General features: G+C 38.8%; 1 protein-coding gene across 1 annotated transcript in view; it reads right to left on the bottom strand.

Annotated features, from left to right (window-relative positions):
- LOC146626886 (proteasome activator complex subunit 4B-like) overlaps window positions 1–12475 on the bottom strand; it is a 48882-nt gene that overhangs the window by 16643 nt on the left and 19764 nt on the right. Inside the window, exons 19-32 of the mRNA XM_085360890.1 lie at window positions 12173–12376; window positions 8223–8380; window positions 7856–7951; window positions 7632–7687; window positions 7441–7497; window positions 7304–7359; window positions 7103–7201; window positions 6948–7010; window positions 6573–6668; window positions 6009–6140; window positions 3877–4086; window positions 3646–3782; window positions 2976–3029; window positions 2052–2181 (exon numbers count right to left, since the gene is read on the bottom strand). Coding sequence (XP_085217016.1) covers window positions 2052–2181; window positions 2976–3029; window positions 3646–3782; window positions 3877–4086; window positions 6009–6140; window positions 6573–6668; window positions 6948–7010; window positions 7103–7201; window positions 7304–7359; window positions 7441–7497; window positions 7632–7687; window positions 7856–7951; window positions 8223–8380; window positions 12173–12376 — 1548 coding nt within the window. The remainder of the gene's footprint in view (window positions 1–2051; window positions 2182–2975; window positions 3030–3645; window positions 3783–3876; window positions 4087–6008; window positions 6141–6572; window positions 6669–6947; window positions 7011–7102; window positions 7202–7303; window positions 7360–7440; window positions 7498–7631; window positions 7688–7855; window positions 7952–8222; window positions 8381–12172; window positions 12377–12475) is intronic.

The following is a 12475-nucleotide window of genomic DNA, read 5'->3' as shown; positions in this document are numbered from 1 at the left end:
AGACTGCAGTGCAAAAATATATATAATCATAAGATCATTCATTACCTCTTTTTGCAGTCATTGTAACATTTTTAAATTTTCTCTTTTTTCATTATTAAAAAGGAAGAAGTATTTTGTCTATATTTTGGGTAAGTAGCAGTAACTGCAAACTGTGTTGCAAGTTGTGATTTGAAAGCACAACAGATTCTAACTGGATTTCAGTGACACTTGCAGGTATGTTTACATGCTGTTTAATGGTCTGCAGCTGAGCAATTAATTATGTATCCTGCAAATTGATGTGAGCACAGCGCTTTTACACAGCAAGTGTTCGGTTATCCAACAAGCTAATGAGCAGGACAAGAGAAGTTAAATAAAAAAGGGGATTTTAGCCAGAGCGCTAATGTGCGTTTTTCAAAACCTGCAGCTCTCACGTTGTGTAGCAACTGCTGTCTGGCTCAGTGTGACCACCTTCTGTGCTCGTGATCCTCTGCTGATCTCACAGCCTTATAAAGATCTAGCATTTTATCCCATTATATGTGTATTTGTCAGTATTGATGAGCAAATTGATTCTTGACTCATGCCCAAAAACACAGTGTCTGGTCTAGGATTAAATCTGATTCCTCTTGTTTTTGTGTAGTTGCTTTTAGTCTTTGTGGCACTAATTTGCAAGCTGCTAAGAGAGGAACAAAGAACAAGAGATATTTTTCACTTATTCAGATTTCAGTGATAATATAATAAAAAAACAATTCAATTTTAAGTATTGTGCAGTTTATGCTGTGAAAATGGAAATGGAAAACCTTGACCGTGAGTTTGGGCGAACAGCCACATCTATTTCCAAATCATCACACACGGTGTTCCACAGGGTTCTGTTCTGGATCCTGTTTCACTTGTATTCCATTTTCTCTCTTTATGTCAGCTTTTGTGATCATTTACTCACATCACTTATCAATGTTATGCCAGTAATATTCAGCTTTACATCACTTTTAAACCTGTTTTTTAAATTATTATTTATCTTTAAAAAATCTTTGAACTGTTAAAAAAAATCATGAATGTTAGATTATTTACTCCATCTGAATGAAAATAAAAATATAGAGATCATTATTTATGCCCCAGACAGCCTGGTTCCCCGGGTTATTGGAAATCCAGGATTGCTCTCTAGCTACGTTAAAGTACACATAAGCAACCCGGGGGCAAGTTCTGATAAAGAACTGGTTAAGGGTCTGGTTCGTTTTTGTTTTCATCAATTAAGAAATATCAGTAAACCTCCCCGTATTATATCTAAATGTATATCTAACTCATACTTTTGTTTTATCTCGTTTGAACCACTGCGACTCAGTCTTCGTCTCCCTCAGTAAAACCTCCTTGGGTCTACAGCTTGCACAAAAACGATGCTGCAACAGATCCTTCAAGTGCTCTCACAACACACCTCTGCTGACCCCACGGCTCCCCATTAGATTCAGAATTCAATTCAAAATTCAGTTTTCCACCTTTAGGACCTTGCATGGTGAAGTGCCCTCCAACATAACTGAACTTTTGTAGCCATATGTCACCAACAGGACTCTCAGGTCTTATGATCAGGCCTTGTTATCCTTGTTATCCTCAAATCTAGACTAAAACCTAAAGGAGACAGAGCCTTTGCAATTGTAGCCCCCTTCTTTGGAACACTGACTTCCTTTCTATCATCTATAAACTGAGCAGATGTCAAAAAACACCTTAAGCTTAATTTTTTAAAAGTAGCAATCAGGTGGCATTTCATTTTATTTTATTTTATATTTGTTTGTATGTGATTTGTGAAAGGCACTATATAAATAAATTTACTTCCAAGCTTACTAAAATCTGCCTAATATGCCTTGCAATGGTAGGAGCTCACTGGTTCTTCAGTCATATGAGCTAAAATTACTATTAATTCAACCATAATGACTCTGATAATGATCTGGGTTTTCATTATAGTTCAGCTTTACTATAAAATGCTCGGATTCCCTGCTATCTGACCCTGGCTTGTCTGGAACATACAGTGTACTGGAAACTTCACATGAACCAAAGCTCATACAGATATACACATACACACAGACCTTGCGTATGCTGATGGAATCATGCACGAGGCTCTGTGTGAAGTAGAGGACAGCGTCAGGGGGAAGTGGGTGATCTTCCCTCAACAAGAGAGATAGCCAGTCTGTGGCCATGTGCTCAAACTTCCAGGGTCTGAATCACAGGCATATATAAAAAAATAAAGAGTTGGTAATAATAGAAATGCAGTTCTATGTCTCAGCTCTATTTTCTACTGCCAAGCATTACAAGCAGCACAAGCAGACAGCGTCACATCCTGGCTTCTTTCCATTGGCTCTACATTTTCAAATTGATTTTAAGATTCTACTAATCACTTTTAAAGCTTGTCTGGGCCTGGCCCCAAGCTCCCTAGCAGAAATGTTGACTCCGTATAAGCCAGTCTGCAGCTTTAGATCCTCAGGTGGTTCCCTTAGGGCTACTCCAAACTCAAAGCTTAAATCTAAAGGTGCTTGTGCTTTTACCAGCAGGTCCCCTCAACTCTGGTCCCCTCAACTCTGGATGACCTACAGTACTATGTAGCTTACTCATGCTGTTTTCACACAGAATCTTTGGACAGTTTTCTGGAGACTTGGTTTGGATATTTTCCAGGTTTCACATGTAGCACACAGAAGGAAATAGTCGGTTTCAAACATGTTTGCACTACTGGAAATACTTCCTTGGTTTAGGCAAGAGAGATGGCTCGATAAAGCTTGCAGGAGGTAGCACACATGACATTCAATGTATTTTTTATGGCGGAATTCAACATCACTTAGACTTTGTACTAGGGACTTGGCAGGTCAAAGACGGACCAATGTCAAATCCGACTGTATTGGATATTTGGCTCTTTGTGCACCTCTGTAGCGTAAACAGAAATGGAAGTTTATGTGTGAAAACAGCTTTAGTGTATTCTAACATCTCAAAACACATAAACAGTTGGAGAGAAAACCTACAAGTCTCTGTCTTCAAGGCAGTCCAAGAGGTCATTGACTAACTTTTCATATTTCCTGTACAAAATAAAAACAGGTGTTGGTTAGTAGTACCACCCCCGGCTACTAAACTACCAAAATTTTATATATTACAAACCTAATAATATATTATAGGAATATTCGGGTTTTGCAGACACATGACCACTAATCACGTAATGTTAACTTGTCTGCCATTTTCAAAATGTGACAATCATGGTGCCAACATCAATCAAGTGATCAACTGCATTAGGGCCCAGTCACACAGACTTAGAGCCTGGAACCACTGGTGTAGAGGGGGAAAGTATTCCCAGACTGGCTATGGCGCTGAGGCACAAACCTTCTGCATTTCAAGTTTGCTTCATATATTTTCAAGTAATTAGCAAGTATTTGCAGAAAAATTTACCCCCCCCCCCAAAAAAAAAAAAAAAAAAAAACTACAGGTAAATGTGGCAACCCACCAGCAAACCAAACCATTTCTCCCAGCAACCTCCACAAGCCACTGCCAACCTGTTAGGGAATACACATTTTGGCCTAGCAGCCAGTGGTGGCTGTGTCATGTTCAATATGACAAAAATATAGAATCTTCATGGGATATCATGCGAAAAACTTCAAAAAGACTTTCAATGAACAAGAGAAATCTACTTGTTATCCCTACCGTGCAGCAACCACATTTCTAATTCGCTGACGCTGAAGCCCTTCTTTTATCTCCTCTTTGGATGGTGCTTCTAAACAAGGTGTGGGATTTTTCGATTGTGCAATCTGAATGGCTACTTCTACACATCCCTCAGACACCTAGAGGTAGAAGTGGGCAAAGGGGAGCAGCACACAGTTACAAAAAGTATCAGGTGATGGTAGCATTTTGATGGTTAATGATCACTTTGCTCACAGTGAAGTTGACTCCGATAGTGTCATGCTGGCGAAGGATCCTGTCAGTGATGTCATCAAGCAGACGACCGATTGAGGGTTTTTCCAGGCTCATTGTGGGTGATAAGCCGCAGCGGACCAGAGCGGGCCACACCTGCCCAACCCATTCCCAGTCCCTTGCACTGGCCATAGGAATACCACTGTACATACCCAGAAGGCAGTACAGAGCACCCTGTGAAAAAAATGCACATGTGTACAAACATTAAAAGAGATACTAGGTGTATCTTTGCAGCTTCAAAAATTTGCAAATGATGGTCATGTTTTTTAAATATTTAGAACATTCTTGTGATATTATGTAATGATACTATAAGTTATGATGATGATAACTGTAAGTGTGCACTTTTGCAATGTGCTTAAGAAGCTAAACATGTTAAATCTAATATTTACGTGTTTACATTGGGCTCCGCAAGTGCTGAGTGATTTTGTGGTTCTTCACAGTTCTGGGTTCAGTAACATTTGGAGCATTGATTGGAAATTTCAAGGCGTCTCTATGTAAATCTTTATTTGGTTAAACAGTTATTCTCTGTATGGGTTATTAACATGTGGAATTATTACTATTAATTTTATTGTGTTTTAAAGGCACTAGAAACCAGCATCACAAACTACCTCAGCCAAAAAATGCTGCTGTGTGTCACCTGCTTCATGTAACATAGTTACCCCATATTTATTGAAACTAAATTAAATTCGTTAATCTTTTAGATAATTGACAAAAAGTTCATTCTTATCATCTGGATGTAGTGGGAGAAACATCTGAGACTGCTGACTGCAGGTTTCCCCAGTAATATAAACAGTGCATCTCCACAATGACTGAAACTAGCACCACTGACAAATAATGGGCCGTGAGGTCCGTTTCTTGATCATTAATATGCAAATTGTCATGACCATTGATCAACAACCACTGATTAATGACCATTGATCAATGACAATTGATGTGGACAAGTGGGTGAAAAATTTGTCTGACAGACAACTCACCCAAGCAGAGAAAAACATCCTTGCAAAACGGTTGAACTTTGCTGTGGCACTGTGACAAATCCCACTGATGGATCTGATCACAGCCACAGAAACAGCAATTCGAAACAACAACATTGCAGACGTGGAAGCAGAGCAACCAGGGGCACTGTTCAATCCTCGAACAGTGTCTTTAAATTGTTTTTGTTTTGTTTTTTTTCCTTATATATGCAATTTTGACAGAATTTCAGGTCAAGCATCTTGCTTAAAACCACATATTCTGTCAAATACTATAAACAATATGATTATGTTGCTAGTACAGTTATTTTTGCCCAATTACACAAATGAATGGGAAACAATAGAATGAAACAGCAACGTAAACCATTTTCACACATGAATATATCAGGATAAGGCTGCATTTGTCCTTTGTCACATTACTAGAATTACTCATACATGTGGTGAAAGTGTGGAAAAAGTGCGCAGGATGACATATGGTAGCTGTGAATCATCCAGCGTATTGTACAACAGTGAAATCTGTCACAGGTTTTGTATGAGGGAGCTTGCAGGATAAAGACCGGCTAATCTGTGATCTGACAGTGTCAAATTTTTATCTTCATACGCACCCCTGTTGGGTAAGTTCAAGAAAAGTTCAGGGCTGCAGTGAATGTGTGAAAATGGTTTAAATCACATTTTTTTGCTTAGAATACCAGGCTTACACAGGCCAGTGCTGTAATACAGAAACTGCAAAGCTTCTCCCGTGTATACAAACCACAGCTGGTGATAATAGTGACTTTTTGTCTAGGAGTTGTTCGCATTGCCATTGCTATTTTCTAAGTACATTGCACAGAGGACCCACTGTTTCATTAAAAAAATGGCTGTATAAGGTTAATAATGACTCCTATACTGAAACATTTTCTTTTTGAGATATAAGAAGATATCAGAAAGAAAGAGGCAACGATGTAGGATGGGTCAAGGCCTACTTGCCAAAAAGGAAGCAGTAAAGCTTCCAAAGCAGTGACCAGTGCAGGACAATGAGGCCACCTACTGAGGACAAAATTTAGCACTACAGATGACATTTCAGCACCACGGAGAGTGACCAGTATGACAAACAAGTGATGCATTCCTATGTGTTTGCATGCACAGTACCTTAAACTGCTGCTGCGTGACACCAGTGTGTTGTGGCGACAACAGTTGTAGGATTCGGGGAATGAGGTCTCTGTAAGAGAAACTATAGGTTCCCAAGGCAGCCATAAGCACATTCTGTGCCCTGCTGCGTACCTGCAAGGACGAACACGCACACATAGTTTTACAGATGCACATGCATGCATTCTCACACTTTTTCGCTTATATCAAAAGTGCCATCATGAATATAGAAGTCAGCAGATCAGTTCTTCATTAACTATTTAATTAACTCTGTCAAGTTACGTGATTTGTTTTGTTTATTTGTGGTTAGCAGGCCTGCACAAGCAGTTACAGACAGACACATTTTGGAGGTGATCCAAAACTGAATTGGGACGATTTGGAAGATTTTGTCATCATTGTTAGATGGGACATTTTAATATTAACAAATATTAAAATATAATATAAAAAAAAAATCACACACTAGTCCAGATCCAGAGACTCAGTTCTTGCATGGTGTATAAGGAAGGACGTATGATGTTATTGTTACATGATTTTTTTAATGTGTGTTTTACTTTATTATTTTTTTACCTGGCTATACGTGCTGGTAGAAAGCAGCAGCAGATCACAGAGCAGATCCTGATGAACCACTTTATATTCACTCCCCTCCACAACCATCTTTCTCATCTATTCACACAAAAATACAATCTTCATTTAAATTCTAGATTGCATGTCAATTATGACTTTTTTTGACATCAGACTTTCAGTGGTTAAGTAAAAAAATATGATAATATACTGAAATATCTATTAAAAAAATGTGAAGAAAATAGTGTTCTCAGTCAAATTATTACTGTGTTGTTTTGGTGAATCATGAGTGGAAAGTTATGTTTACACCGGTAATGTGTACCCTTTCAAAAACCCACCAATATTTTTTTCATGACCAGGCAGTGTTTTTATTAAACAAACCTCATGCTGGAGCAAAATCCGGTCAATGAGTAGAGCTCTAATGTGCTGCTTCTTCCCGAGAAGCTGCAAAAGTAAAAAAGCAAAGTATTGAAATCACCTTGTAAATGACTCATTGAAACAAACAACCAGTAAGTTTGTGTACTTTTCCAACTCACCCTGTTTTCCATGGACTTCTTGACGAGAGTGAAGCTTTTCCAGCGTGAGTCAAACTCCTTCTTCTGAGTGCCTCGGAAAAACATGAGGTCACTGATGATCTGCAGTCAGGCAGACAGACAAAGGGTGCTGTGAGACCTTTGCAGGCCTGCTGCAGGATAAACTAACAACATTTCATATAAAGAATAAAAAGAGAAGGATACCTTAATAATGACAAACAGTGACTTTGTATCATCCTCTGAGTGCTCTAAGATGTGATCTGGATTAAGAGAAGTGGATACAGGTAAATTATGCAAAGACATTTCAACTGGATTGTGGTGAAGTTAAAATCTTCACTCACGTAGCAGCAGTCTCATGGTTTGGCAGATGGACTCTCGGTAGTTCTCCCGTGAAGCATCTGGAGGGGGAGGGATAGAAGAAATACAGAAGCCCCGTATGGGCACAGAATACAGGATGAGTGGCCGCATTGCCAACAGAAACTAATGGGAGATTGAGTGTTTGTAAATATGTGTTATGTGGCTGTTTTCATACCGTAGTCAACACCTATATACAGCTTGACCTCCCCAAGATTCACCATGGAAGAAACTCTGACAAGAAGCAAAGTGTAAGGAGCAAAACGTGACAAGATTGCATGATGTTTTTGTTTCATATATACATATATATATGTGTGTGTGTGCGCATGTGTGTGTGTGTGTGTGTGTGTGTGCGTGTGTAGGGGGTGTGTGTCCATGTGTGTATGCAGGTATAGGGCTCACAGGTCGGATGCGTGTGGTCCATCCAGTGGGGGAAGCAGATTTCCAGCTCCAAGAAGGCAGTGCTGCACAATAGCGAGACTCTGCAACAACTCCTCTCTGGGAATCAGGCAACACATGAGCTCACTGAGCGCGTGTGTTTATATGTTCAAGGAATTTCTGAATTTCTTGGCAGCTGAATTTAACATTCCCCTTCTTTACCCCTAATTAGGCTTAAAAAAATACAGATATTTAAGACTGAAGTCATGTAATTTATGGAAGCAGGCAAAGCTCATTCATCACTAATGACAGGCTACACCTTTATTTGTTATCTTTGTGAGTTTGCCTAATTGCGTCTGAATACTTAAAACTGAGAGAAATGACAGTACACCTGCTCATTGGCTGCTCTCCAGAGACGTGGCCCTTGATTCGTTGCAGCTCAGGGTGCAGGAGGTGGGACAAAAGATGGAAAACAAAGCTTTCCTCCTCCGGTCCAGGCACGTGCCAACACACACCCAACGCTGCCACATCTCCTGGTCTGCCCCAGTCCTGGAAAGTCAGGCAGAACATTTTGTCAGATAGTTGTAGAGGGTGGCTGCCAGTTTTTCCACTGGAAGAACTGTCAGTTAAACCAGCACAACCAGTCAGCCTCAAAACCACAAATTTGTGTCATCAACTGGTATTTAAATGCTTAAACACGTTAAGCATAAGGTCAAAACTCAATGGAAAATAGGAAAAAAATGACGCAAGAGACTGGTCTACTATCATATGAAAGCAGCTGAATCCAACTAGCGAAGCACTGAAATGAAATTAAGCAGAAATTCAAGGAGAATGAATCTTAAAGTACAGAATCGGTGACCGTGAACTGCAAATGAAAAGAGGTTGGTATTAGAAATGAAAAAAGAAAGTAAAGCAGTGAAAAACAACAGAGGAACATAGCTGTAATTACTGCCATCAAGTCATCAAAACAAACACAAGAGCCCAGCACTCCTGCGCCAAAATATCATCAAGATTTTTTTTTTAAAGAAAAAAAGAGTAATCCAGACATTTTTTTTTTCTCTCGGGGAATGAAATAAACAGTGAAGGAGAAGGAGCTCAGCAAATCTCCAGCTGTCATAAGGTATAAAGGACATTTCAGACCTTGCATTAAAATGTAGTAATTTTGTTGCCTTACAGGAATTTTCCGTAACTTTTAAAGAGAAAACTTCAGCACAAAAAGAGGACTTGGACTTATCCAGGTATCGTCATATTTAACCCTGGGTTTTCAGTGTTATGAAGGCGATTCACTTCTCAGCTGGTAACATTACCATAACAACTTCATGCCATCTTCAAGATTAAAAGATTAAGATTAAGATTTAAGATCAACAGGTATGAAGTCACTGCCTACTAACCACTTAATAATCTGGAATATAGCATCACCAATCTGTGATGATGCCTCAGACCTCTGTGTACAGACTGTAAGAGGATCTGCTTTCATAATAGCGTCTAAAGCATTTCCCAGATGAGCATCAGTAATAAATATAGATTCTTAGATGCAACTTTAGTGCTGCATTTTCCTGTTGGCTACAAACAATTTCATTACTCTATAAGCATTAATATATGATCTTAAAACCTGTTGACAATTGACTTGTTGATCGAATGCGCAAATTACAATTAAATCTTTAATATTTAATCTTTACTCTCAGACACTGGAACTGCAGATGAACAAATAAAAACTAAAACTGTCTCACGCACCTCTAAATGTTAATGGAATTACAACTGAGTATTAACAGGGAGCATTGATACCCTGTTAATTTACACACTCAGCATTTTTGCCGATTTTCCTTCCTGGCCTCAAATAGGACAGATTTTATGAGTATAGTGCATGTTTTCCACCCTTGGAAAAACTTTTAAAGACACTTTTTAAAGACACTTATACCACTAAATTGTCAGAAGCAGCTGTGTTGCTTTCAGTCTGTACTATGTGTGTAAGCTCCTTATATTTCCAAATCGTATAGTTATATCTTATTTGTAAAATCAGTCAGATCCAACACTTGTGGCTTATTTGGAAAACCTTGTGTTAACCCTGTATTCACTTTTTAGATTTATAATCACCTTCATGAGATAGCTCAGCCTGATTGCTAGAGGTGAGCAGATTGACCCAAATATCCATAGTATTGATACCAACGCTGGTATTGGTAGTGGATCGATACCAGCGCTATAGGACTGATGCTTTGTTTCTATCCTCAGTTCAGTATGTAACCCACTGAATACTGTTAAATAAATTATAATTTGGGAAACTGCAAAATAGTTTGAGCCTTTTTAATTTTGAATGTCATTTTGTTATTTTATTTATAGCCCATTGCACATTCAAAGAACAGAAGTTGACCCGAACGCTTGAAAAACTGAAATGTGTGATTTGTTGTATGAACTAATTGTGGAAAGGAAAAATCACAGTCATTTAGCAGTCATTGATAATGTGTTCAGAATTTAGAAATGCATTGTTCAGTTCATAAACTGAATAACAAACACAGATACATTGTATATACAGAGCTAAACTGTGTAACTGAGCCACTTTGCCAACTTTTAAACGATTCTTTATTTATTTAGTGTTCCTCATTGTCCTTTTACTTTATCATAGCTTATGCAGCTTCACAATAAAAGATTACCACTGATAAAATAATTTTATAATCTGCCACAAACTACAAAAAGCAAAACCCAACACAGGGCTGAAAATTTAGTACTACTGCTAACTACTGGCTGCTAAGTCAAAATATCTAAATACCACTTATCCCCAGCATCCTCTTGTGTCACACCAACACTCTGCATGTCCTCTCTCACTGCATGCATGAATCTTCCCTGTGGTCTGCCTCTTTTCTTCCTGCCTGACAGCTCCACATTCAACATAATTTGTCCAATATATCCACAATCCTTCCTCTAAATGTAAACCCACTGTCATCAGTGACAGGCTGAATTAAATTAGTGAGTGTTAGCACTTCATAGTGTGTACTCTGCAGCTTTTTTGGGCTCATGGAATCTGAACTTATTCCACTTTTTCACATTTTTGGACACTGTTATTTTATTATTTTTAGTTTTCTAACAGAACATATTCAAGTTACAGTTCATTTATGGATTTAGGGTTGGTGTTACAGAGGAGGCTGCTAGGGACAGGGGGAGATGGATGCACATGATCCACTGTGGCACTGAGCTTTAATTTGAGGAGTTGAGCAAAAAATTGCATAAAATTGCATTGACCTTTACAAAACCACAGCTTCCTATTTCATGAAGAACTGTTTTTTCTTTGTTTATTCCTTTCTAAAAATATATAGATCTATCCGTGAGAGGTATGTGGCTCATCCACTGTGGATTTTTCAATCACAAAATGTTGGTATTGAGGGATTTGTTTTATAAATAAATAGGTAACGTTTCAATACTGCACAAAAAAACAAATATTAGAAGTTATTGTGGAAAGAAAAATTACGTGATCCCCTTGGATTTCTTGCTTTTGTGACTTCCAGCTTTGGGAAACTATGTTTTTAATTTCCTTGAACAACACAGATGTGGTTATTTTTCATGCCAGAGTACGGGCAGTATTGGCCAGAATATGGCCCAGAAGTGTAGCCATTTAATTTAAATGTGAACTAGGCTTTATAAATGCAAAAGGAAATTGCATTGCAATAATTAAACCTGTAAGATAGCATTATAAATTAAAGGACAATACAGAGCAGCTGTAATGGTTCAGCTTGCGGCCTTTTACATTTCCTAGAAGATTTAATCATTTCCTGTGACTCACTAAATACTTTAATGTCTGTGAAAACAGCCTGTTCGCCTGCGCGAGTGTTAGTGAATATGGCATAAGGTGAAACTAAGCAATTAGAGTCAAGGAACTGCATAGGCAGGTAAAATGGCTCACTCTGCTCACATCATACACGCCTCACGTCACATACTTTCCCAATTTAGTGGTCTATTTATGCTGCAAAATTTCCCATCTATTTCTTTGGCTTTTTAGGTTTTTGGCTGATGTTTCAACCCCTCCATCACTCGTATGTCTACCTGTGAGCAGCTGTCTGACTGAAGAGGGAGCAGCATTAGTCAGTATAATCCAGCGGTGTATTTACTTTAAATTTAATGAAGGCTTTCAGATTGTCATGTTAGAATTGGAAAAGTCCAACTAGTGGCAAAGTTTTCCAGCGACAGATTTAATATTATATTATTTCAACAATAACCATACAACATGTGGAACTAGAGGCAAGGAGCTGACTTTAACTTCAGCATCACTTTATAGGATTAAATAATGTTTTCTTTCCTATCTCTTTGTGCCATATTGTGTGTGTGTGTGCGTGCGTGTGTGTGTGTGTTTACCCAAATAGGGAGGTCAGTATCAAAGCTGCCAGAGGTGCTGCGGTACTCAGTGGGATAGATGAGGGAAAACGATCGGAGTGTGTGCTCCAGAAGACTGCAGGCGAGTGTGTACGCCCGTTTGCAGCGCAGACGCACACACACACACAAGATCCGCTCCAGGTCGCCTTGATATTTTAACATCTGTTTGCCATCCACACGGGTTACCTAATGAGAGAACACACACACACAGGAGTACATGAACACACAGGCAATTCACTGGAGAGTTGTGTCTTAAATATTGAGGTTCTCCAGTAAATCGTAGCG

This window comes from Diplotaxodon limnothrissa, linkage group LG8 (assembly GCF_057381915.1).
Source record: "Diplotaxodon limnothrissa isolate DT_005_m linkage group LG8, D_limnothrissa_male_GT1.1, whole genome shotgun sequence".
Classification (NCBI taxonomy): domain Eukaryota; kingdom Metazoa; phylum Chordata; class Actinopteri; order Cichliformes; family Cichlidae; genus Diplotaxodon; species Diplotaxodon limnothrissa.
Note: the sequence above shows the minus strand (reverse complement) of the source record. Positions and strands in the feature narration are given on the sequence as shown.